General features: G+C 44.4%; 2 protein-coding genes and 1 pseudogene across 3 annotated transcripts in view; 1 reads left to right on the forward strand and 2 right to left on the reverse strand.

Annotated features, from left to right (window-relative positions):
• Nucleotides 1–27,332, forward strand: part of LOC140702929 (uncharacterized) — a 547,856-nt pseudogene that overhangs the window by 418,999 nt on the left and 101,525 nt on the right. The window lies entirely within an intron of this gene.
• LOC140702944 (uncharacterized) overlaps nucleotides 1–27,332 on the reverse strand; it is a 540,061-nt gene that overhangs the window by 394,820 nt on the left and 117,909 nt on the right. The window lies entirely within an intron of this gene.
• Nucleotides 19,163–27,332, reverse strand: part of LOC144585107 (uncharacterized) — a 31,390-nt gene continuing 23,220 nt past the window's right edge. Inside the window, 3 exon segments of the mRNA XM_078382614.1 lie at nucleotides 19,163–20,285; nucleotides 20,480–20,514; nucleotides 22,818–23,031. Of these exon segments, the coding sequence (XP_078238740.1) occupies nucleotides 19,163–20,285; nucleotides 20,480–20,514; nucleotides 22,818–23,031 (1,372 nt within the window).

Consider the following 27,332-nt stretch of genomic DNA (forward strand, 5'->3'; position numbering starts at 1 on the left):
CAAGGCTCGGCAACTGTGGAAGGACGGAAATGGGCAGCGGACAGACGCTGAAGCAACAGCCGCGTTCCATGAGCGGACCCCTGTGGATTGGAATATCCAGACGCTAGAAGGAAGGGAAAAATGTGACGAATTTAGGAAATATATGTTATTGGCATTTGAGAATATAATTCCTAAAAATATAAGCGTCACCAAAGCATTTGGGCAACCTCAGGGCAAAGATGAGAGCCCTGTATATTTGGAAAGGTTACGGAAAAACATGCGACAATATACCGGGCTAGACCCAGACCAACCCACCAATGAACAAATCTTAAAGCTCCAGTTTGTAGCTGGAAGTTGCCCTGACATTAAAATAAAGCTACAAAAGTTTGATGGTATGCTGGTAAAGCCCATAGGGGAACTATTAACGGAAGCTCAGAGAGTGATGCTGAGGCGAAAGGATGAGAAAGAGAAAAAGAAGGTGAAATTGATGGTCCAAACGGTCAACCAAGTGTTGACCCAGAAGGAACAGGGAAGGAATTCCTCCAGACCACCATGGTCTGGACAAGGACAAGGTGGCTGGAGAGGCAGTAGGGCTAGAGGAAGAGGAGGATATGGAAATCAGGGAGACAGGCAGGCAAACTGGGGAGCTCAGGGAAGAGGGGCAAGCCAACAGGGGCAGAGGAGACCCTGCCCCGGGATGTCTGCGCGGCCTGTGGCCAGTCCGGCCACTGGAAGAGAGAATGCCCACAGAGGAAAGGGAAGGAAACTGAGGAACTTGTACGCATGGCAGCATGGACAACTGATGCATGATTTTTTGTGGACCCCCGAGTCAGGAATAAATTTGTTAGGACGGGACTTAATGGGAAAAATGGGCCTAGTGATCACTTTAAAGGACCAAGTGTGTAAGGTTACCTTAGCAGCTCTCCGGGAGGCAGATGAACGAGAAGTAAATTCAATAGTGTGGGCCAAGCCAGGTAATCCAGGTAATCCACCCCGTGAAAATGAATTTAAAAACCGAAGTGCCCGTGTATCGTCCTCAGTATCCCATCCGGCCCGAAGCTGAGGAAGGTCTTAGGCCAGTAGTGAAAGAGTTATTGGATGACGGTCTAATAGAACCCAGTGATTCCCCTTATTGCACCCCCATCCTGCCAGTAAGAAAACCAAACGGGACTTGGAGAATGGTGCAGGATTTGAGGGAAGTGAACAAAGTGGTTATCCCCAGGGCCCCCATTGTCCCAGATCCACATACCATATTGAAAAGGATCCCTGATTCGCACACCTGGTATACTGTAATTGATTTAAAATCAGCGTCCTTTTGTGTGCCGGTTGATCCAGTATCCCGGCCGATATTTGCATTCCAATGGCCACACCCAGATACAGGAAAACTCATGAGGTGGCAGTGGCGAGTCCTCGCGCAAGGTTATGTAGAATCTCCAACGATTTTTGGGGAAATCCTGGAAGAAATACTCCAAAACTGGGCACCACCTCCTGGAGTGTTGCTTACCCAATATGTGGATGATCTGTTATTGAGCGCATCAGAAGGAAAGTTGGTAAGGAAAGCTAGCGTTGGTTTGCTCAATTTCCTAGGGCAACAAGGCCTTAGAGTGTCAAAGGAGAAACTTCAGTTTTGTGAGGCAGAAGTAAAGTATCTGTGATTGATATTGAAAGGAGGGAAGAAGTACATTAACCCCAAGAGAACTGAAGGCATCCAAGCCCTGGAAATGCCCAAAACCAAGAGACAACTGCGAAGCCTATTGGGGACACTAAATTTCTGTAGACAATGGATAGAGGGATTTTCAGAGTTAGTTCAACCATTCTTGAAGAAATTAACAGGGGATCAACCGGAGGTGTTGGTCCTAGAAAGGCCTGATAATCAGCTATTGGAAAAACTGAAGAGAATTTTGGCCTCAGCCCCAGCACTAGGTCTATCAGACCCCAAGAAGCCGAGTCACCTGTTTGTCACCATAGGAAGTGGTGTGGCGAAGGGGGTATTGGCCCAAAAGAAGGCTGGGAGATACCAAGCGATTGGGTATTTTTCTAAGCATCTGGACCCGGTGGTCCTGGGGTGGCCAGCTTGCTTGCAAGCCTGTGCCACTGCCGCCTCAATGGTAAAGGTGGTGCGCAAATTATACCCCTTTGAGGTAATCATACTCCATTCACCACACCAGCTTAGGACAATCTTGACTCATACAGCAAGGCGGTGGATGACCGACAGTAGACTTATGCAGATAGAAGCTATTTTGTTAGAAAAACCAGATCTACTGTTGACCACCACCGATCATTGCAGTCCGGCCAAGGGCCTTTCAGAAAAAGTTTGTTTGGAATTCAAAGGAGAACATGACTGCGTGGCAGTTACAGACCTCCAAACCAAGTACAGAGAAGACTTACAGGAAGAACCTATTGAGGGAGGTAGAAACCTGTATACGGATGGGTCCTCCAGGGTGATGGATGGAAAAAGGAAAACTGGGTATGCAATAGTGGAGGACGGAGGGTTGGAAGTGGAATTGGGCCCCCTCCCTCCCGGTATGTCAGCACAGACAGCTGAGCTATATGCAGTAAAAAGGGCCCTAGAGATTTCAAAAGATGAGACGGTAAATATTTGGATGGATTCAAAATATACTAGCGGAGTGGCACATGTATATGGAAAACTGTGGTGTGAAAGAGGATTGTTAACTTCACAAGGGAAGAACCTAGCCCATCATAAGCTTATAGCGGAAACTTTAGAGGCTCTCAGTCTTCCCGCCCAGGTGGCCATAATACATGTGGCGGGCCATCAGAAGGGAAACAGCCCTGAAGCAGTAGGGAATAGGTTGGCAGATGAACTGGCAAAAAAGGCAGCCGATAAAGAACTGCAAACAGCTTTACAGGCAGCACTAATTCCGCTAGGGCAAGAACCGGCACCCCCTTATAGATACAACCAGAAGGAGTTGGAACTAGTGGAGCAGCAAGGAGCAGTAATGAAAAACGGAGTGTTAACTTTGAAGGATGGCAGACAGTGGCTCCCCAAAGGGGTTGTAAGAGAAGTGTTGAAAGCCCTACATGAGGGGGGGCATTGGGGAACTAAAGCCATGACTAGTGCATTCTCACAGCGATATGTGGGGAAGAAAGTCTGGTCTCACGCAAACACCATCTTAGCACACTGCATTCCATGTCAACGAGTTAACAAGAATAACCCAAGAAACAGCGAGGGGGGGGAAACCTTTGGCAGTTCACCCATTCGAAAACATTCAGTGTGATTTTATCGACATGCCAAGAATGGGAACCTTGAAACACTGTTTGGTCATTACGGACCAACTTACAGGATGGGTAGAGGCATACCCTACTTCTAGAGCAACAGCAAATGTTGTCTGCAAGTTAATATTGGAACAAATTATCCCTAGATATGGGATTATAGGGTCCATAGATAGCGATAGGGGGTCCCACTTCACCCAAAAGGTACTGCAACAGGTGATGGAGACATTGGGGATCAAGTGGAAATTACATACCCCCTGGCACCTGCAAAGTTCAGGAAAAACGGAAAGAATGAATCAAAGTCTAAAGAATCAGGTTATAAAACTAATGCAGCAAACTCAGTTGTCCTGGACGAGGGTGTTGCCTCTGGCCTTGTATTCTCTCAGAACTAAGCCTAGCCAAGTAACTGGGTTATCTCCCTTCGAAAGTTTGTATGGGATGAGCATATGGGATGTAAGTCCTAGGAGAATAGACCCTAATTTGGATATGTTCAAAGATGCTTTTATTAGAAAACACTTGCTGGCACTATTCTCCATTTTATTAACCAACAGAGAGAAAGGCATTTCTACCCAAAGGACACCCCTGGAGACCCCGGTGCATTCATTCCAACCCGGTGACTGGGCCTACATTAAAGCATGGAAAACTGAACCGTTAACTCCCAAGTGGTCTGGACCATATCAGATACTGTTGACAACAGAGACTGCCATCCGAACTGAGGAAGCTGGTTGGACGCACCACACTAGGGCAAAACACTCTGCAAATCCCGAAGGACAGTGGGAAGTTGTGGCATCGGGAGAGAGACTAAAATTGGTGTTAAAAAGAAAAGTGTAACCTATTATGCCTTTGAGAAAAATCTGTGACAAACCATGTCCTTTCTTTGAGATCCAGCTGACACGTAGATCATTAAGCAGGGACGTGGATAAGTGGGATGTGGGTTTAGATGTTGACACTAATATAGGTTGGGTTGTGTTTTTGGGATTTTCCATCAAGAACGAGGCTGTGCTGGTAGAAACAGGACCTAAAGGAGCTGTAAAGGGGTTTGTTCACAAGGAGGTGGAGAGCTTGTGGGACCCCCGCTGGTGGCACACTAAATTTTGCAGAGGCTGCCCATTAACCACAAAACGAGTCCCTGAGTATTTGGAACCTGAATTAGAGGAAGGGGAAGAAACTGATTCCCACCGTGGTAAGAGCAATAGTGGATTCGACTCAGATAGTGAGGACCCCGAAGAATACTTTGAAAACCCTAATCCTTTCTACCCCTGGTGGCACCCTAAACAGTGGGAATGATATAAGAAACTTGAGAGATCCCCTGCTTGGACTAGACCCATTTGAACCCCTTGTCTATTGTACTGTCATTTTTGCCCTTTCAACTGGTGTGCCCGACTTAGCAAATTTGACGAGGACCCTGACACTAGGTGGTACGTATAATACACGGGATATCAAACTGGACTGTGGGTGGAGAGCTTGTGGGCTGTAGACGCCGAGGCAGCAAGTTATTGGTGGAAACCGTGCGAAACAGAACCTGCAGGAGCAGTGACCATCCCCAGAGGATGGATCCGCAACGCATCTTCGGTGCACCACGAGACGTGCTGGAAGTGTCGGAAGGTAAGCCCTTGCTGTCCACCCGAGCCCGATCCAGCCGAAGAGGATTGGAATCCTCTGTACCATTACCTGTGAGGGCCGTGCCCCTAGTGTCATGGAGAGGTATCATTGGAAGACTGGTCGGGAGAACCAAGGGAAAGGGTAAACTAATCCCCATCATAATCACATTGTTAGGTGTTATTACCCAGGTTAGTGGAGCTACCTGCCCGTGCATCACACAAACCCGGCAAGGAAGAAAGGAGACACAGACTCTTGAGTATAAATCAGCCTACCAGTGTCTCGGGAATATCAAAGAGTGCAGCTTTAACAATATAAATTACAAGGTGTGCTACGAAAAGGACAAACCTCCTATTTGCTATGACCCCACAAAAGAGCCAGAAAGGATATGGATAGAGATGAGGGCAGGGAAATCAGGATATGGAAGCATCATTGACAGGCAAATGCGCAAGTCTAATGGCCCGGTTTCTCTAACATTTGATGCCTGCAAACTGTTGTCCTATGATTATTGGGGAAATTGTGGGAACCTGGGCTGGGAAAGAACCTACCAAAATAATGATAAGTACATTGGGTATGGAGTCCCACAACAGAGGGTAAGGGCTTGGAGTTGTAACAAGGAACAATATTACTTGTCCCATTGGTCATGTGTAGTGTGGGCTACTTGGCCTGGAAAGTTTGACCCCTCAGCTGTACTTAAAAGGGGGAAAGGGTCTAATTCTTGTAAACAAGGGGAGTGTAATCCGGTTAACTTCACCATATTGAAACCAAAGGAATGGGATACAAAGGATCTATGGTCTAAAGTTTTTGGATTGCGGATCAATGGGAAAGGAAAGGACCCAGGGGGATATTTTATATTAAAACAAGTCAGAGAAGGCATAGTAGGAGAGGATATGAGAACTTATACGACATTTTGGAAAGAGTTGGAATCTGATCCCTGGGAACAATCCGTCACCACAAAAAGAATAAATTTGTTCGTAGAGTTGGCCCAGACAGTAGCCACTACCATGAACGTCTCTAATTGTTACATCTGTGGGGGGACTCTGACAGGGGACCAATGGCCTTGGGAGGTCATAGGATGGAATCAGACAGCCCCCTATAACACATCAACATATCCAACTCATAAAGTATCCTATAGATGGGAGTTAGCAAGTGAGTTGATAGGAGAAAGCTGTGTTCAACGAACAGAACAAGATATGGAATACCCTTCGTTTCTCGGGGATTCTACATGTAAATTCATCAAAGTATTTAATGGGAGTAGGGTTAGTACATGGGGAAACTCTACTCTGGGGTTTGATTTAAGGAACCCCTGGGAAAATTTAACTGAGGTGGCAAAGATCATTTGGCACAATGGTACAGTTCTAGATGGCGGGGTTGCACCTGCCGGTTTGTATTGGGTTTGTGGGACCATGGCCTACTCTCATTTGAGGACAGATTGGACAGGGACTTGTTACTTGGGACATCTGCGACCCTCATTTTTCATGATTCCCCTGTCCAGGGGAATGAGACTAGGACAACCTGCTCAAAACCAAAGGAAGAAGAGAGAGTTGAAAATAGGCTCATGGAAAGATGATGAATGGCCGCCTGAAAGAATCATAGCATATTATGACCCAGCATCCTGGGCCCAGGATGGTTCCTATGGATATAGGACCCCTATCTATTTACTAAATAGGCTCATTAGACTGCAAGCCGTGGTAGAACTCCTCACTCGAGAGAATGAATTGGCTCTGGAGGTGTTAGCCAAACAAAACATAAAGATTAAAAATGCTATCTATCAAAATCGACTGGCACTCGATTACCTTCTGGTGACAGATGGCGGGGTTTGTGGAAAGTTCAATCTTACCAACTGTTGTTACCTGTCTGTCATGGGTTTGGAGGGAAAGTTCCATCCTATGGGGAGTGGAAGGCGGGACATCAGGAGGAGGGGCTGTACTGTATATATATGTGAAGCCTGTGTGGTGAAGGGAGACGCTGGGATGTGAAGAAGCAGCAGCTGGGAAGAAGAAGCTGGTGTGGGAGTCTGTGTGTCAGACAGGGTACTACTGTGTGTCAGAGTACCAACCTGATAGGTTCAGGTGTCTGTTGGTTAGCCAGAACTGATAGGTTCAGGGTCTGTGCTTCAAGTTAAGGGTTCTGTGTGAACCAAACTGTATGCATGTATGAATGAGAATAAGCCACGTTACTTTATCTTATTCACCTGATTATTTTATTTTGCCTGTGTGTTGTTTTAAATAAACCTTATTCTTTTATTTGTTTGAAAATCCATCCCTGGTCTGTGTGACTTCTTACAGGGAATGGTTGGTGGCAGCTTAGTTAACGTGTGGCAGATCCCAGTAGGTCTGGGTTTGTCACACTTACCAACTGTTGCCTTGAGATAGGAGATACTCAAGAGGTGATTGCAGAGATTACTGGCCGAATGAGAGAACTAGCCAATGTACCAGTCCAAACTTGGACTGGGATATTAGATTCAACAGGCTGGCTGGGGGGGGATCTTTAACAATTGGAAACAAGCCTTATTCTTTCTCTGCATGATACTGCTTGGCATGATGCTCCTACCTTGTCTCATTCCTCTAGTCCGCAATATGATAAACTCTGTGGTGCAGGCAGCTATGCCTAAAACTGTGCCAATGATGGTGATTAGAGCCCCGGAAGTACAATACAAGATACTCCCCATCCAGGAGGGAGAGTCAGGTGAATAAGTCAAAATTAGTAAGAAAAGAAAAAGGGGGAATTGTGAGTAGAAAATTGCTGAGAGTTTGACTTCTTCACTAAAGGGAAAAAGGGAGTAAGGGGCCATTTGTGCATAGCTTGTAAATTAATTTCCAGAGCTGAGTGATGAGAGTTTAACTCCTTCGCTAAGGAGTGTGTGTGTTATAATTAAATTCCTGAGTAGCCTGAGCCGATAAGATATAGCTGACTTAGGGTAAAAAGAAAATGCAGACTCCGTAAAAGCGAGGCTGTTCAGTAGAAATAGAATGTTTTGCAACTTAATGAAATTGTAGTAAGTTTGTGAGCCGTAACAGACCGCCTGGACGGACAGCCTATATAATGTGTACTCTTCCTTTGTTCCCCAGAGAAACCAACGCCCTGCATGGCTTGGCTTGCTTTCTCTCCGCTTTCTGCAGCAGCGAATAATAAATAGCCTCCACTTTGTAGCCTTCGTGTCTCTGTCCATTTCTGTTGGGGGGAATTCATAAGGGTCTTGAATTCCGATTAACACACCTTTTATAGGCTATGTGTTAGATGGCCAGAGGAAAAATTAACAAAAATTAACAAAAATACAAACACACACAGCTTATGAGACGTCCTGGTCTCCCTCCCTCCTCGCCCCCCCGCCGTAGCCCACCTCCTGCCCAGATCCGATGGGGGAAGATCCTCGGAGCCCCATAGAGGTGGGTGGGAAGGAGAGGGAGAGAGGAGTGGGGCAACCTTTGGGGCTTCTGCTTCCTGTTAGAGCAGCGCCTCTTTTGCCTTCATAGCTCTAGGTTCCTCTCTTTCCCCCCACCTGCTTTCTCCCCCCCAAAAAAAGAGAGAGAGAGAGAGAAGGGGGATGTTCTCTTCCTTTTACATTCCTTCCTGACAGGGAAAAGTTCAACAGGGGATGATGAAAACAAAGGAGAACACCACCACCATTTCTTTCTCTAGGATGATCAAAGTCTTAATTTAGCTCGTGACTCCTCATGAGGGATTTTTCTCACACTTTCTTTGAAGCTCAGAGGACAGAAGCTCTCCTCAAAAGGGATGTGTTTTGGCGAAGGAAAGGGAGAATTCTTCCATTCTTCCTACTTGAAAGAATTTATCTCATAGATCTGAACAAAAGTTCAACTTCTGTGTCTTCAAATTCAATTTTCCCCCCCACTGGGACTCCTTGGTCTCTGTGGCAAAATGGCATTACATGCAGGCCGTTTGAAGCCTCTGAGGGGATTTGCCCGAGGTTTCCCTTCAGGAGCGAGAGGGGCTTCTTTGCCAAGGGAGGGATTTTTCTGCCCTCACCGTTAATGTTTGATTTTGCATATACTTGTACTGAAAGGAGAGAGAGAGAGAGAGAGAGAGAGAGAGAGAGAGAGAGAGAGAGAGAAGGGGGATGTTCTCTACATTCCTTCCTGACAGGGAAAAGTTCAACAGGGATAATGAAAAGGACACCACCACCACCATCTCCTCTTTCCCTAGGAAAGAACAAGGTCTTAATTAAGATCATTACTCCTCAAACCTTCTCTCACACTTTCTTCCAAGCTTAGAGGACAGAAGTTCCCCTCAAAATGGATGGGTTTTCAGGATTATCTCATAAATCTGAGCAACAGTTCAACTTCTGTGTCTTTGAATTCATTGGGGCTCCTTGGTCCCTGGCAATTTCTTCCAGCCCTCCTTAGAATATCCTACAGAGTTCACTTTCCAGCTTTTAGATTTCTTTAAAGTGAGCTTTGTGACTTCTTGGTGTCTGTGTGCGGTGGACACATGGGCAAGGCCTTCCAGGCCACCCTGTTTAGACACCCACCATGCTTCAGGTGAAAAGCCAGAGGAGTCTTGGAAAGAGAGCTGGATTCTGGCACAGAAAAAATGGCTCCTGCTTGTGGGTTTTTCAACTTGCTTTTCCCCCTGCAGTCAGGTGGGAGAAGAGCTCAGAGGCGGGTTCTTGTGTGATTATTCATTCCTTGGATTCATTCTTTGTAAAACAGCCTCTCCTCGAAGAACAGGGAAAAACAATGAAGACCCAATGAGAACTCACTCCTCTGGCGCGTCACCCGTTGCTGGGTGGAAGCCATCCAGGGCTGGTCTCCTTGGACCTCCCCCTGCCGTTTTATGGCATCTATGAGGGGGTTGCCTGGCAACCCAGCGACGCACAGGGGAGAGGGTCTGTTTCTGCCCAGAAGACAATGGAGACCCAATGAGAGCTCGCTCCTCCTCCTGCTCCTTAGGCGTCACTTGTCTCCGGGCAGAAGCCCATCCCTTTGGAAGGCTGGCTGGGCAAGAACCCCCATTTCCCCCACCCCCTTTCTTCCCCCTTGAGTGACAGACAGGCTGCCTTCCAAGCCCACCCACTGCTCGTCTCTGCGCACGTGCGAGATCCCCTCACTGGCTGCTCAGCTCACTCTCCCTCCTGTGCATGTGCTCCTCTTCCCCACAGAGGGGGGATGGTTTAGCCAGTGGGAGGGGGTCTGTGGCCCATGCACAGTGGAGAAGGTGACCAGAAGGTCTCCCCTCAGGAAGGCGGTTGGGTGAGTTTTAGTGGCCTTCTGGTAAGCAGCCCCCGTCCATGAGAGAGTGGGGTGGGGGTGCGTGAGGAGGAGTATAAAGAAACAGCAAGTAGTGAGCCGTCCCCTCAAGTAATTGTTATAGAATCAGAGATATCAGTGAAACCTGAGGCAAAGAAACAACCTGAAGAGATAGAGAAAGGGTCGCGTGAGCAGAATAGAAAGAGCTTGTGAGGAAGGAATGCACGAGGGAGAGAGGCAGTTGGGGCCGTTAGAAAGAGCTGAGGCAGGAGCGAGAAGGAAGGTGTACCGAGAGAGAGAGCAATTAGATATATTCCTGACAACTAAAGAGGGAGCGATCTCTAGAGAAACTGAGAAAGTGACCGTATTTAAAGAAAGTGCGTCGGGAGGATCAGTTAGAAATGCCCAAGCCTTTTCGGTTCCCATGAAGATGTTTGCTCACGATCCGATAGAAGGAGAAGCTGAAGACCGCGGAGCCAGAAAAGTGAGACCCATAATCCCCGGTCTAAGTCCTGAAGAATGGACCGTGCTGGAGAAAACAACAACTTACTATTAAAGGGTTTAAATGAAGAAAAATCCTGTTGTGGTTTTGGGAGAACTCCCCTCCCTAGTTATCTGTTCATGGTTCCAATGTTAAAAGCAAAGAAGTTATAGTTTTGTCAATAAAAATTCTTTATTGAACACTTCAGAATCTTCTCTTGTGTCTCCGAGTAAGGAAATGCCCATTGGTAACAGAGAACACACTCACATTGGCACCCAGCGCAGGGCAGTTCCAGAGACACCAACGGAGAAAGATGGGGACGTAAAACAGACGATCGTGAGACAAGAAAGGATAATTAATCTATTAGTAGAACAACAGAATCTAATATTATCTCAACTAGCAAAAAGTATAGACAGGAAAGAATTAAAGGAAGAAATCGCGAAAAAGAGTACATGGGTGGCAGGTCCAGCTCCTATCAGGTTACAGAAAATGACAACCGATGATGACCCTGAGGTGTACTTAAATACATTTGAGAGAGTAGCACTCGCTGCTGGATGGCCTGAAGAGCAATGGACCTTAATTTTAACACCTTGTTTGTCCAGTAACCTACAAGAAATAGTTGACACCTTACTTCCTAGCGAAGCGTTGCAATATAATAAAGTAAAATTAACCATTTTGCAAATGCTTAACTTAACAGAAGAAGCTTATCGCAAGAAATTTTGCGGTTTGAAATGGAAAAATGAACTACACCCCCGCACCTTAGTCCAAAAATTAAAAGCTAACCTGATGAGATGAATCAGACCTGAAGGAAAAAGTAAGGAGCAAATACTGGATGAAATCATCTTGGAACAATTGGTAACCAAGTTACCCACGAGTATGAGAGCTTGGGTGCAAAGAAACCACCCTTGTGACTTGGAAGCAGCGATACGATTGGTTGAAGACTTTTGCATTCCTGAAGAGGGATCATGCGATAACAACTGGGCATACACCGAGAAGGCAAGGGTTAGAGAGAAAATGGCATCTGGGAGCAACGTGGGTGCTTCACAGTGTCCTGCACAAGATATGAAAGTGGAAATCAGCAAACTGGGAGGCTCAAAACACAAGATTATGGAAGCCTATCCAAATTGGAGAGAGCCCAGAGAATTCAAATGGGCTTGTTTCCATTGTTGGTCCATAGAACATCAGAAGAAAAATTGCCCAGGAGTAGATTGTTCCTGGATTAAAGATTGGAGTCAGGTGACTGGGGGTAATGGGGAACGGAAAAATGGATGGAAAGTTACTGCTTATGTGAATGGTGAACTTAAAAAGGCTCTAATTGACTCTGGAAGTGGGAAAACTTTGGTGAAAGACTTGAAGGGGATTGTGGAAAAGGGGGAGGTAACTGCTAGATGTATACATGGTGATATAAAAACATATCAAACTGCTATTGCGATGGTTGAAATTAACAATGTGAAAGGGGAATTGGAAATTGGTATTGTACCTGGTTTGGTTAGAGAAATGATTTTAGGAAGAGATTGGTTAGAAATGAAAGAATTAATGACTTCTACGGAAGTTATGCAAGGAGAATGCGGTAAAGAAAATATAAATGAAATGTTTGAAGGTGTATCCAGACAAACTACCCGACTTCGGCAACAAGATGATGATTCCTTGGTTAAATTTATGGAAAAAGCAAGAGAAGAAGGGGCGGTGATAAATGGAGAAGTAGGCTTCGAGTTACGTGATGGTTTATTGTATAGGATATCAATTGATGGTATACCACAACTAGTGGTGCCTAAAAACTGGAGAGGAAATATCCTACAATTAGCTCATGATGTACCCCTGGCTGGGCACTTGGCAGTCCAAAAAATGAGTGCTAGAATCTTACAGAGGTTTTGGTGGCCCAATATTTGGGCGGATATAGAAAAATATTGTAAAACATGCAAGCAATGTCAAATAACTCAATCAAAACCAGAACCTGGAGCTGAATTGATACCAATGCCTTTGGTTGATGTACCTTTTGAACGGATTGGTTTAGACATAATAGGACCTTTGACTAAATTGAATGCAGGTTACAATTAGATTTTGGTATTGGTGGACTATGCGACAAGATATCCTGAGGCAATTCCCTTAACCACTTCTGCTAAAGTCTTAGCTAAAGAATTAATGCAGATTTTTTTCAAGATTGGGATTTCCTAAAGAAGTAATCACTGACCAGGGGTCAAATTTTATGAGTCAAACCTTTAAAGAAATGTGGAAGTTATTAGATGTAAGACCTTTAAAAACTACCATATATCACCCTCAAACTAATGGTCTTGTTGAAAGGTTTAATAAAACTTTAAAAAGCATGTTGAGGAAATTAGTTATAGATAAACCAAAGAATTGGCACTTACTAGTTGCCCCATTATTGTTTGCCATTAGAGAAGTGCCACAAGCTTCTACAGGGTTTTCTCCATTTGAATTATTATATGGAAGGAACCGTAGGGGAGTTCTAGATTTGGTAAAAGAAAGTTGGGAATTTGGCAAGGATGTGTCTCAGTTACAAATTAAGCAAATTACTGAGATGAGGGAACATCTGAACCATGTGGCTAAAGAAACTAAGGAGCAGTTAAAAAGGACTCAAATGGGGCAAAAACAAAGATATCATAGGAAGGTGAGAAAGAGAGTCTTTGAAGCCGGTGATAAAATTTTGTTGTTACTACCAACTGAACAGTCAAAATTATTTGCAAGATGGCAGGGACCATACGTAGTAATTAGAAGATTGAATGAAATTAATTATGAAATAGCCACTCCAGATAAAAGAAAAAATTCCAGTATTTACTACGTAAACCTATTAAAGGAGTGGATGAAAAGAGATAGTTTTGTAGGGGAAATAGAGGATGAAGATTTTGGGCCAGCTGTTCAGATGTGAAAATTACCAGAAGAAGAGTTAAAATTGGAAGAAAATTTAGATGATCTGCAAAAAAAAAATGGAAATTAGGAAATTGGAATCAAAATTTAAATATGTGTTTTATAATAAACCTGGATTTACCAATATGGGAGTACATTGTATTAATACAGAACCAGGAAAATTAGTAATATCTGGAGCACATAATTGGCCATATCATCTTTAAAAAAATTAATAAAGACGTGGATGAAATGTTCGCGTTAGCTGTCGTCGAGGCTTCTTATAGCCCTTGGAGAAGTTATCTGGTTATGGTACCTAAATCTGATGGGAATACTAGATTGTGTATATATTTTAGAAAGTTAAATGATATATCTAAATTTGAGGCATTCCCAATGCCTAAGATTGAGGATCAGTTAGAAAGAATAGGAGGAGCTACTGTACTAAGCTCTCTAGATCTAGTGAAAGGATACTGGCAAATTCCATTAAGAGATGAAGATAAAGAGAAGGCAGCTTTTGTCACTCTTAAAGGCTTTTAACTGAGCCTCATGGCGCAGTGGTTAAAACGCTGTACTGCAGCTAAAACTATGCTCACGACCTGGGGTTCAAATCCCAGGTAGCCGGCTCAAGGTTGACTCAGCCTTCCATCCTTCCGAGGTCGGTAAAATGAGTACCCAGCTTGCTGGGGGGGCAATGTGTAGCCTGTATAATTAAATTGTAAACCGCCTGGAGAGTGCTTGTAGCGCTATGGGGCGGTATATAAGTCCAATAAATAAATAAATAAATAAATAAATAAATAAATAAATAAATAAATTTTATCAATTTTCAAGAATGCTGTTCAGATTGCATGGAGCCTCTGCTACCTTCCAGAGGGTAATGGATAAAGTTTTAGAACCCGTGAAAGAATTTGCAGCCGCCTATATTGATGATATATTAATATATAGTAAAACCTTCGGAGAACATGTGATACATTTAGAAAAGGTATTAACCGAGTTAAGGCAAGCTAATCTGAGAGTTAGTCCTTCTAAATGTAAAATAGCTCGTCGAGGAATAAAATATTTAGGATTTTTGATAGAAGAAGGGAAAATTTGACCAGTGTCAGAAAAGGTAGACAAGAAAGAAGTGCAACAATTTCTGGGGTTAGCGGGGTATTATAGACAATTCATACCAAACTGTTCAGAATTGACAGCTCCCTTGACAGATTTAACTAAGAAAAAGAAATGTAAAAACATAATATGGGGGCAATCAGAACAAATTGCTTTTGAGAAAGTAAAGAATATATTAAGTGGATTGCCTCATCGATATGCCTCAGATTTTCAGAAAACTTTTATTGTACAGACTGATGCTTCTGACAGAGAAATTGGAGCTGTCCTTTCTCAGAATGAAGGTCAAAAGGAATAACCAATTATGTATATTAGTAAGAAATTAAGCGAGAGAAAGACGATATGCTACCATTGAAAAGGAAGCATTAGCTGTAAAATGTGCTATTCAATCTTTTAAATATTACTTGTTAGGCGCTCCTTTTATTTTGATGATTGATCATGCGCCATTACAATGGTTAAACAAGATGAAGGATTCTAATGCAAGATTAACTCGGTGGTATTAATCGTTCGAGTAAGGAAATGCCCACTGGTAACAGAGAACCCACTCACAGGGGGGCTGAGTTTTCCTGAAGAGGTTTCAGGATCATGGGCAAGGCGTCTTTTTTAGGTGGAACGGGAGGCTTAAAACGTCCCTTCAAGGTAGAGCCTGGCAGGAAGGGGGAGAGGAGGAAGAGGGGACCCCCCTCCCAGTTGTGGAAGACACCCGGGGCAGGGACTCTCCCTGGCTCAGCACCTCGTTTAAAGCTTTAGAGAAAGGTTTGTTTTCCCACTGGAAATGAAGGCAATTTTTTCCTCTGGGTCTCCTCCAGAGGGAGGCGGAGGGGGAATTCAAATGGGAGAGGGGATCTCTGGGGCCTGGATCCCACTCCCCTCTTTTTTAAAACCAGCACTTCCACTCAGATTTCTGGGGCCTGATGAAGGGGGAAGGAAGAGCCCCGCTCTCTCGGAAGGAAGGCTCTCTCTGGGCAAGTTGAAAGATGGCAAGAAGCTTGCAAAAGGGGGGTGACCTGTGTGAGAGAAGGTCTGAGGAGTAATGAGAACTCCCCCACCCATCTCACTTTCCGAGTTTAAAACCTCAGTGTTAATTAATGGTTCAGCTCCGTTTTACACACACACACACACACACACACACACACACACACACACACACACATAAAAGGGCATCCCTGCAGCTCTGCCAGGAAGGCCAAAAAGGCACACTCTTTCCCCCCCCTTTTTTCCACACCTCCATCACATGCTCACGGGCTTCTCTCTGGGCAGAATATTCCCCTTCTCTCTCTCTCTCTCTCTCTCTCTCTCTCTCTCTCTCTCTGAAGCCCGACTGAAATGGGCCCAGAACGTTGGTTTCGTCCAGAAGCGCCTGAAGCTGATCTGCCACCACCCTCTCAACCACTTTGCTGAGGAAGGAAACATTGGCGACAGGCCTATAATTTCCAATGTCGTCCGCCACCAAATTTGATTTATACCTAATAGGCCTAATAAGTGTCTCCTTGAGGGAGAGGGGAACCTTGCCCTCCTGGAGAGACCCATTAATTATTGTCGTGGCCCATTCAGTTGTTACCGGCCTGGCAGCTTTGATTAGCCAGGCCAGGCAAGGGTTGAGAGAAGACGTGGTGGCCCGACAGCGATCAAGCGCTTTATCCACCAAATCTGGTGTTACAGGCTAAAAAGGAGTCAAGAATTACCGGGCAAGGCGGAGCGCTGGACATCTCTGCTCAATCCATTGTATTTAAAAAAGGAGAAAGGTCACGGTGGATGGCCTCCACTTTTGATTTTAAAAATGCTGCAAATTGGTGAGGTGAGATGCTAGTGGGAGGCCCTTCACCCAGACCAATTCCGGATAGAGTGTGAACTATACGGAAGAGTTCCGCCTGCTGATTGGAAGCTTCGCTTATCCAGTCAGTGAAGTGAGATCTTCTAGCAGCCAGGTAACGGTTAGTTGCGATCCTGACAGCTATCTTATTATAACCCATCAGGTCAAACCCGGGGCCACCAGAATTCCCGTGTAAGTGCAGAGTTTTTTACTGAACAAAGTGTCCTGCAGGAGGGGAATCATGGGTCAGATAGAGCACGTTGGTTCGGAGGGGCATCTGGCTGGTGCTCCTGTCGAGGCTCTGGTCCACGGCTGGTTTACCGCCATGACTAGCGCCGTAGACACGATCACTCCTAAACGCCCTCTCCACCGCAGAGACCGCCCGGCGCCCTGGTATAACCAGGATCTCCAGCGTCGAAGCGGGTCAGGAGACGGCTAGAGCGCAAATGGAGAAAGAGCCCGACGGATTTCAATTGTATAGCTGTCAAGGTCGCTACTAACCTTTACCTGGCGAAGGTAAAGGCTGCTAGTCGAACATATCTCGCTAACCGGATAAGCGAAGCCTCTAATCAGCAGGCGGAATTATTCCGTAGAATGCGCGAACTATCTGGAATTGGTCCGAGTGATGGGCCTCCCCCTAGTTTTTCACTGGACCAATTTGCAGCCTTTTTTAAATCGAAAGTGGAGGCCATCTGCCGGGACCGCTCTCCTTTTTTGAATACAGTGAGTCAAGCTGAGATGTCCAGCGCTCCGTCTTGCCCGGTGATACTTGATTCCTTTCAGCCTGTCACGCCCGATACTGTGGCCAGGGTGCTTGATCGCTGTCGTGCCACCACCTCCTCCTTGGACCCTTGCCCGGCCTGGCTAATTAAGGCAGCCAGGTCCTTAACAATGGAATGGGCCACTGTAATAATTAATGGGTCATTCCTTGAGGGCAGATTCCCTTCTGCCCTCAAGGAGACACTCATTAGGCCCATTAGAAAGAAACCTAGTTTGGTGGCGGACGAAATTGGCAACTACAGGCCCGTCGCCAACGTTTCTTTCTTAAGCAAGGTAGTCGAGAGGGTGGTGGCCGATCAGCTTCAGGCGCTTCTGGACGGAACATATGCCCTGGATCCATTCCAGTCGGGCTTCAGGCTGCGCCATGGTACAGAAACGGCATTGGTCGCCCTGTGTCATGACCTATTGAGGGAGGCCAAGAGGGGCAAAATGTCTCTGCTGGTTCTCCTAGATACGTATCTCAGTGGCCTTTGATACCATTGACCACGGTATCCTCCTGGGGAGGCTCTCCGAGTTGGGAATAGGTGCCCTGGCTTTGGCCTGGCTCCGTTCCTTCTTGGAGGACCGTCCCCAGAGAGTACAGCTTGGGGAGAGTGTCTCGGCCCCGTGGATCCTCAATTGTGGGGTCCCACAGGGGTCGATCATCTTCCCAATGCTGTTTAATATCTATATGAGGCCGCTGGGTGGGGTCATCAGGGGGTGTGGAGCATTGTGTCATCAGTATGCGGATGACACACAGCTCCACAGCTCCTTTTTACCAACCACAGGAAATGTCCTCCTGTCCCTTCAGCGCTGCCTGGAGACCGTACTGGAATGGATGCAGGAGAACGGGCTGAGGCTGAACCCGGACAAGATGGAGGTGCTAAGGGTGGGCGCCCCCACATCAGGGGATCTGGGAAACTCCCTCACTTATGGGGGGTTGACCCTGCCCGTCAGGGATGGGGTCCGCAGTCTGGGGATCCATCTGGACCCGGCGCTCACTATGGAACCTCAGGTGGTGTCTGTGGTCCGTACTGCCTTCTTTCATCTTAGGTGGATAGCCCAGCTGCGATCCTACCTTGATGTTGGGGCGCTCACTACCTTGGTGCATGCGCTCGTAATCTCAAGATTAGATCACTGCAATGCGCTGTACGTGGGGTTGCCTTTGAGGCTGCTGCGGAAACTACAGGTGGTGCAGAACGCGGCAGCCAGATTACTCAGTGGGGTGAGAAGATACCAACATATTTCACCCACTCTGGCCGCACTGCATTGGCTGCCCATCCGTTTCCGCATCGACTTCAAAGTGTTGATGCTTACATATAAAGCCCTAAACGGTTTAGGACCTCGATACCTGGCGGAACGCCTTCTCCCACCAAGGTCTACCCGTGTCACTCGTGCGAGCCAGGAGGTGAGACTGAGGAGCCTAACGCCGTGGGAGGCCCAGAAGGAAAAGACCAGAAATTGGGCCTGCTCGGCGGTGGCTCCTCGTCTCTGGAACAACCTTCCCCCTGAGATTCGCACGGCTCCCTCGCTGGGTATTTTCAAGAAACAATTAAAAACATGGATGTTTGGGCAGGCCTTCCCAACAGATAACTCCTGACGATTTTTTTCTTTTCCTATAGCTCCCCATTTTGTTTAGTATATATATATTTTTTTTTTGTTGCATAAAATGGCTTTGTGTATATTATTGTATTTTTTTTTATGTTGTTAGCCGCCTAGAGTGGTCCTCATACGACCAGATAGGCGGGATATAAATAAAATAAATAAATAAATAAATATTTACACTAATTTTGTAAAAGCTTCCATTGCACAATATATGCTTATTTTAATTTTTTAGCACAAGGTTCCACATCTATTTTGTGATATCTCTCTGTTAATTAACAATGGAAGTAAAACACATCACAAGAGGCACTTCAAAATGTACTCCATTTATTCTCTTTTTTCTCTGTTTTGCATTACTTCAGCATTTTGTAGTTTATTCTTTCCAGTGGAAACCAGCACAAAATTGAATGAGCTCCTTATGCCTTCTTAACTTATCAGGAGCTCTGTGGTTTTCATGTGGTTTCTCCCCAGTGCAGGTTCCTTGATGTAACCTAAGGGCATCACCCCGACTAAAGCTCATTCCATTCATTTACGTGGTTTCTCCCGAGTGTGAGACCTTTGATGTACCCTAAGGTGACCACTCTGACTAAAGCTCTTTCCACATTCCATGCATTTATGTGGTTTCTCCCCAGTGTGGGCCCTTAGATGCGGCGTAAGGTCACCACTGCGACTAAAGCTCTTTCCACATTCCATGCATTTATATGGTTTCTCCCCAGTGTGGGTCCTTTGATGTACCCTAAGCTGACCACTCTGAAAAAAGCTCTTTCCACATTCCATGCACTTATGTGGTTTCTCCCCAGTGTGGGTCCTTTGATGTATCTTAAGCTGACCCCTGTCATTAAAGCTCTTTGCACATTCCATGCATTTATGTGGTTTCTCCCCAGTGTGAGACCTTTGATGTGACGTAAGGGCATCACTGCGACTAAAGCTCTTTCCACATTCCATGCATATATGTGGTTTCTCCCCAGTGTGGGTCCTTTGATGTGACGTAAGGTAACCACTGAGACTAAAGCACTTTCCACATTCCATGCATTTATATGGTTTCTCTCCAGTGTGGGTCCTTTGATGTAACCTAAGATTAGCACTGTGACTAAAGCTCTTTCCACATTCCATGCATTTATGTAGTTTCTCCCCAGTGTGGGTCCTTAGATGTGGCGTAAGGTCACCACTGCGACTAAAGCTCTTTCCACATTCCATGCATTTATATGGTTTCTCCCCAGTGTGGGTCCTTTGATGTACCCTAAGCTGACCGCTCTGACAAAAGGTCTTTCCACATTCTGTGCATTTATGTGGTTTCTCCCCAGTGTGGGTTCTTTCATGTATCCTAAGATGACCACTGTGAGTAAAGGTCTTTCCACATTCCATGCATTTATATGGTTTCTCTCCAGTGCGGGTCCTTTGATGTAACCTAAGATTAGCACTTTGACTAAAGCTCTTTCCACATTCCATGCATTTATGTAGTTTCTCCCCAGTGTGGGTCCTTAGATGTGGCGTAAGGTCACCACTGCGACTAAAGCTCTTTCCACATTCCATGCATTTATATGGTTTCTCCCCAGTGTGGGTCCTTTGATGTACCCTAAGCTGACCGCTCTGACAAAAGGTCTTTCCACATTCCGTGAATTTATGTGGTTTCTCCCCAGTATGGGAACTTTGATATGAACGCAGATTTCTTCTCCCGCTGAAACTTTTTTCACATTTCATGTTTTTGTATCATTTCTCCCCAGGGTGAGTTCTTTAAACTGAACTAGTGGCACTGGTGTGAAGCTTTCGCCACACTTCAGGCGTTTAAGCCATTTCTCCTTTAGCTCATGGGTTTTTCCAAGCTTTTCTTCCCAGCCTGACACTTGACTGTTTTCGGGGCCAGAAGAAGTATAATTCTGGCCATCGTGTGTTACCTGATAGAGAAAAAAGGAGATGTCTTGAGAATATAGCAGAGAGCAGAATCTAACTGGAGGTCAAACCAAAAATTTGCTCTGTCTTTGACTCCTTTGAAAGGCATATGTCTCCTGAAATCTTGACTGGCAACATTTGAAAAATTTGCCGTATTGTGCAAACAACATTGGACTCCCCTTGCCTGAATTGATACTTCCCAAAGGGCCAGTGACGGGAAAATATAGTTGATTAATATTAACCACTATCCAAAATACTATTAAACATGGGCCATCAAGTCAATTCTGACTGATGGCAACCCTTTTTTCGGGGGTTTCTAGGTAGAGAATACTCAAAAGCCGTTCCCCATTCCCTGGTTCTGGGACCTTGCAGTTTCCAAAGGCCACACAAGCTGACCTTATCCGTGGGAGACACAGCAAGGAACCTCTGGTTCTGCAACCAGATATTTAAACCACAGAGCTATCCAGCCAGCTTACTCAGAAATACAAGGAGAGGGTTTGATTAGAATTGAGGTTTTACTGGAAAAGTTCCATGGTTTACTTGCAAATTTCTTCCACTGTACAGTACTTTATTTAAAGGCATTGCAAATCCATAAATATATTGAAAATGGTGAACCCATGAAAAGAGAAAGGGAAGGAAGAGCTGGAGAACCTGGATTAATAAAAAGCCATTGTTGGCTCATATTTAGCTTGAGATCTACAACAATTCCAACATCCCTCTCGCTCCTAGTTTTTCTGAGCCAAGTATTCCCCATCTTGTAAGTGTGCAAGTGGTTTCTTTTTCCAAGGTGCAGGACTTTGCACTTGACCGTGGCCAGGTAGGATCTTGCCAAAAGAGAGGGGAAATATTATTAAATGTTGCGGTGAGGGTTTATGGATTAGGGTTTTTTTAAAGGAAAATTGGGTGTTGCTTTGCTGGGGTATGTCATCAGAGTATGGGACCAAATGGAGATAGGATGCTAAAATGGAATGGTTTAAAGTCTTGATAAATAAAGATAAATGTTAATGGATGAAGAGGAAGATAAATTAAACCCTACCAAGAATGAAACAAGGTATAATATTATCATATGAAATAAACTGATAAATAGAACTGACATGCAGGATTTTTGGAGAGAAGTGAAAGGAGATGTAAATTAGTTTACTTTTTATTCATCAGCATCTATGTTATTTTAGGATAGATTATATATATTTGCATCTAATGATTGTGATTTAGAGTTTGTAAGACAGACGTAGGGTTAATAAAAGTAGCAGATCACATATTGGTAAATATGAATTTTAAGGGTACGTGTGATTATAAAGAAGCTAGGAGGTGGAGGTTACGTACAGGAATTTTATGTCAAAATGTTCGTATAGATCAGGTCACTGAGAAATTCAGTAAATTTAATTCTTCAACGTACTCACATAGGAAAGCCAGAGAAACAACTGCGTGTAAGTCAGCCAAAACCCTGAAGCTGATTCACCGGGAAAGTTTGAGGCTGCTGTAGCCACGGGCAGGCGCCTGGGATTGTAGGGGCTGAAGTTGGCATAAAAGCAGGTCAGGCAGAGCATTCGTTGCTGCCCCTTTGCTTAAGGGTGGTCAGGCTGAGAGTGGACTCGTGAGCAAACACTCATATGTTCTGTACACTCCAGTGGCCAAGAGGTGGAGCAGGAGTCCTCCAGCACCACTACCGTTCACAGAGCGACATCCCACAAGGGGAAATCCCAGAAGCTGACAGTCCGACAGTCCACCGCTTCTCTCCCAAACCCAAGGCAAAGGTCAGGGCTGTCTTTCAGGTAGTGTGGATGGCAGGGAGCAGAAGAGAGGGTGTCCTTTGCAGACCATCTTCACTGCTCCCAGTCCTGCTGTCAATATTCAGGCTGCCCTCTCCTATGGGAAGCTTGGCAACTTTTTCTCCTGCTGGCAACACAGGCACAACATTGTGCAGCAATACTGGAAGTTTTTTTTTTTTTTGAATCCCGGCTACGGAAGCAAATATCCCACATTCATGCTGTAAAGTTATATAAAATAAGCCAAAGAAAACAGAACCTGAATTTTACAGCCATGAACACTCAGCATAGAGATCATGTCCAAAGTGTTCAGCAGGTGTGCCCGACAAGGACACGGGAACACGCAACTTAAGGGTGAAGATGACATCACAAGAGGCACTTCAAAATGTACTCCATTTATTCTCTTTTTTCTCTGTTTTGCATTACTTCAGCATTTTGTTGTTTATTCTTTCCAGTGGAAACCAGCACAAAATTGAATGAGCTCCTTATGCCTTCTTAACTTATCAGGAGCTCTGACTAAAGCTCTTTCCACATTCCATGCATTTATGTGGTTTCTCCCCAGTGTGGGTCCTTTGATGTACCTTAAGGTCACTACTGTGACTAAAGCTCTTTCCACATTCCATGCACTTATGTGGTTTCTCCCCAGTGTGGGTCCTTTGATGTGATGTAAGGTTACCACTGCAACTAAAGCTCTTTCCACATTCCATGCATTTATGTGGTTTCTCCCCAGTATGGGTCCTTTGATGTGAACGCAGATTTCTTCTCCCGCTGAAACTCTTTTCACATTTCATGTTTTTGTATCAATTCGATTTCGATTTCGATACCTTTATTGGCATATGAACAGACGACAGGAAAACATAGGTACAAACAAACAATAATCAAAGGGAAAAGTAAGGTGAAAAATACTCTCAAAGCAACGGGGAATATCATAGTTTATGGGTTAAAATAGAAATTTCCAATAGATATCCAGCAACGGCAGATGTAATCAAAGGATAAGAATCGCTCAGGAAAAAAACTAGGGAGTTGGGAAAAAGAGAAAGCCACGGTTCAAGACAGAGCTTTCTCAAAGAAGAATGAGCCGGGCAGTGAAATAAAATATGATCCAGGGAATCTGGTAAAGTATGACAGAAGAAACAGAGCCTATTTGCACGGGGAATCTTGGAGAAATGGCCTACATGGACCGCCGATGGGAAGATATTCAGACGAGCTTGCATAAATGCTCTTCTCTGGTCAGGATTAGTCAGTAAAGAGAAGTAGTTGGAAGGACGTCCTAGGGAAGGAGGAAGACTGAAAAAAAGGGGAGAACAGGAGGGGTTCAAATCGGCTGAAAGTGTCTCATACTCGAGCTGCCAAAGTTTGTGCTTGATCAAGGAATGGGCCTGTTGTAATCCAAGATCGAAAAGGGATTCTAGATTCAGTCCTAAAGAGAGAAGTTTAGAATCGATCAGTTGGAACCATTTTGATGTGTAAGAATCACTAAGAAGATCAAAAAGGAGAGAGTTAGAGTTAGAGTGGAGATGGATGCGGAGCCAGTATTTGAAGGTGGTAACCCAGGCAAGGGTAGACGGAAGGTGGGTTCCCAATTCGAGTACCATGGTGGAGAGGCGGATCATATTGGGAACACCTAAGATCTTTCTGAAAAAAGCAGCAGCAATGGAATCAATGTCATGGTTTACGGCCTCTATCCAGATGGGCACCCCATAAAAAAGGTGGGATAGGAACTTACACTGAAAAATATGCATGGCTGCTGGGATAAATTGGTTGCCCGAAAGATAATGAAATTTTGAAATTGCATTGAGTTGGGTAGTTGATGTGGAAATAACCATTTTTTATGTGGAGTCCAGTTTAGTTTGTGGTGAAAAGTGAGCCCAAGGTATTTAAATGTTGGCACTTGCTGGTAGGAGTGTGTACCGACTGACCAAAAGGACAAAGGACTAGATTTAGAAAAAACAACTATTTTTGTTTTGGAGGAATTTATACAAAGATCATTAACGGAACAGTAATCTTGAAATTTGGCTAAAAGGAGACGCAGGCCGGCTTTGGAAAGGGGGAGCAGGACTGCATCATCTGCGTAAAGGAGGACTGAAAGAGGGGCACCATTAAGAGAAGGGGAAGAGTTGGCAGCTTTAGATAAGAAAGGGGGAAGATCTGCTAAGAACAAGTTAAACAGTAAGGGGGCTAATATGCACCCTTGACGGACACCCCTGTTGACTTGAAACCTATCAGATAGAATATTGGAGTTTGGAAGACGGATCTGGCATGAGTTTGAAGAATGAAGGCGCCTAAGCAGAAAGAGTAGTCGAGGGTCAATGCCCCATTGGGATAGTTTGTCCCATAAAAGAGATCTGTTAACGGAGTCAAAGGCACCTTGAAGATCTACAAAAGCGGCGAACAATCTAGATTTATGGTGGATGGAGTATTTTTCTGCTAGATGAGACAAAAGAAGAGCGTGATCAAGGGTGGAGGCTCCAGAGCAAAAGCCTATTTGCTCTTTCCCCGGAAGATTGATGGAAGAGGCCCAAGCAGAAAGTTTGGAAAGAAGAAGTTTTGAATAGAGTTTGCCAATATAGGATAAAAGACTGATTGGATGGTAGTTACTGGGTAGGGAGGGATCACCTTTTTTAAATATTGGGATCAGGGTGGAAATTAACCAGGAGTTGGGAAAGATACCAGAGTGGTTAACTAAAGTGAAGAGATTGGCCAAGGAGTGAGACCACCAGTGAGGGTTACTGGTCAGAATCTCAGTGAGGATTTGATCTGGGCCTGGAGCCTTACCAGATTTCAATGAGCTGATTAAATCCAATATTTCATCAGAGCTAACGGGAGGCCAATCAGAGAGGGCCTGCAGTGAGGAATCGGGAGAGGGGTTAGAATTCGGGGAGAAAAAAATTGTAGAGAAGTGGGCTATCCATACCTCCAAAGAGATAGAGGAGGAAGGATCGGGAGAAAAGGAAGTAGTGGAGGAAGAAACCAGAGACCAGAAGGCCTTGTAATTATGTGATAGAATTGCTTGAAGCAGGTCAGACCACTTGCGTTGGGCGGAAAGATGTTTTTTTTGAGTCTAGGAATAATAAGCAGGATCTTCTGGCAATAAGGTAGAGATGTAAAGAGGCTGGGGTAGGGTTAAGGCGGAAGGAGTGAAAGAGGGACCTAACTTGCTTCTTAGCCTGCCAACAGTCAGAATCAAACCAAGAGGTAGCTCGGTTATGAGAAGGGAGGTTAGTTGGACTGCTAAGAGAGATAACTAAGGAGTCAAGAAGAGTGTTGTAGGAGGTAATAGCTGTACAGATAGAGTCAGTTGTGTGGTAAAAGCGTTCCTAAGAACTGCCTTTACACGAGACAGAGAGGGATTCAGAATGATTAGTCCCTAATGCTAGCAAAACCGGGTCCTGTAATTTAGCTCTAGGCGACTTCTCACTCCTTCACCCAAGTCTGTCTCGATTTTAAATAAACAATCTGGAAGGTCTGCTCTTCCTCTTTTATTACTCTAGGACCCTCATTTGGTAGTGTAATGTGGCCAGATCAAAACAATCTTAGTTCAAAAATATCCAATTTACTTCAGCAGCTTGGTCTAAACAAGGAGGCAGCTTACAGACAATTTGTCTTTTTATATTTTATTTACAAAAGATATTATTTCAACAAGCTCATTTTAACGTCCTTCAGTATTTCCAAAATAACCCCCAGCCTTAGCCACCAGTCATTTCCTCTATAAAGTGAAAATAATAAAACAGTCTAACTATATCTTAAATAAGCATTCTTACGCAGTCTTCTGATTAAAGTTCTGCCAGACGCATCTCTCTCCATGTGTCGTCTCTGGCTGTCGTGAAAGCAAACTCTTCCCCCATCTCTCTTCTCCGTCCTTCTCCTTCGTCCATCTTCCTTAAATTAAGAAGTTATGTCCTTGTCCATCGGAGCTGAGATAAGATAAGGGTCAACTTGCTCTTCTTAACTCTTTTTTTTTCTTTAGCTGGAGAAGAACTGACCTTGTACATTTTCTCTCTAATTAGCACCTGGGCATAAGCAGATTTCTAGCTTTTTCGTTGCAGCTCTGAACTAAATCCTATGAAATACAACATTATTCTATTTTCATAATCAAATTCATGACACGCCCCCCCTTAAAGATACAAAATATAGGACTATTAAAGTTCTTATTTTGTTACTAACTTAACATTTGATTATGCAAGGTTAACAAAACTATATGTGAACTTACAATTATCTTAATCAAGTATTAAATTCATAACAGTAATGCCTATCTCTATCAATATACAGACAAGTAAACAAGTTGATTAATAGTAACCAGTAACACATTTGTTCTTATAGCTAAATATCTCTATGAGTATACAGAAAAATAAGTTAATTCATTTTAAACAGAGATTCAAGGTAACCATATCATATCAGCATACAACTTTTCAACGATCTGTTACATTATGTTCGATTTTTCTCCCCACATTGTTACAATTAGAATTATTAGGAACAATCTTTTGACTTTTACCCCATTTAGTTACCATGTCAGTAGGTTCATTATCTGGTTTAAAACACGCCACATGACACTGATACACCATTGCCGATCTGTCTCTATACATTTTTAAACTATTTACATGATACGTTATTGGTTTCTTGGATGAATTTAACATTTTCACAAGATAATTCACATTTCCCACTTTTTGTATGATTTCCCCTGGACCTTCCCAAACTACTTCCAATTTTGAAGGTCTGAGCGGGTTTAGTACCAATACCATATCACCCACTGCAAACTCTCGGTGCCGGGCCTTCTTGTCATGATAGTATTTTTGTTTTATTTGGGATTTCAACAAATTGTCTCTTGCCAATTCTTGCACTGCTAGGAGTTTTTCTTGTAGTTTCCAGACGAAATCCGCAACTGGAACCGTGCTACTTCTGACCACACCTTCCCAGTCTGATCATAGTAGATCTAATGGTCCTTGTAGGTTTTTCCCAAACACTACCTCACTCGGCGAAAAACCTCCCAGAGAAACATGAGGTGCACTTCTGTACGCAAAAAAACAAAAGGTAATAGTTCG

Source organism: Pogona vitticeps, chromosome Z (assembly GCF_051106095.1).
Source record: "Pogona vitticeps strain Pit_001003342236 chromosome Z, PviZW2.1, whole genome shotgun sequence".
Classification (NCBI taxonomy): domain Eukaryota; kingdom Metazoa; phylum Chordata; class Lepidosauria; order Squamata; family Agamidae; genus Pogona; species Pogona vitticeps.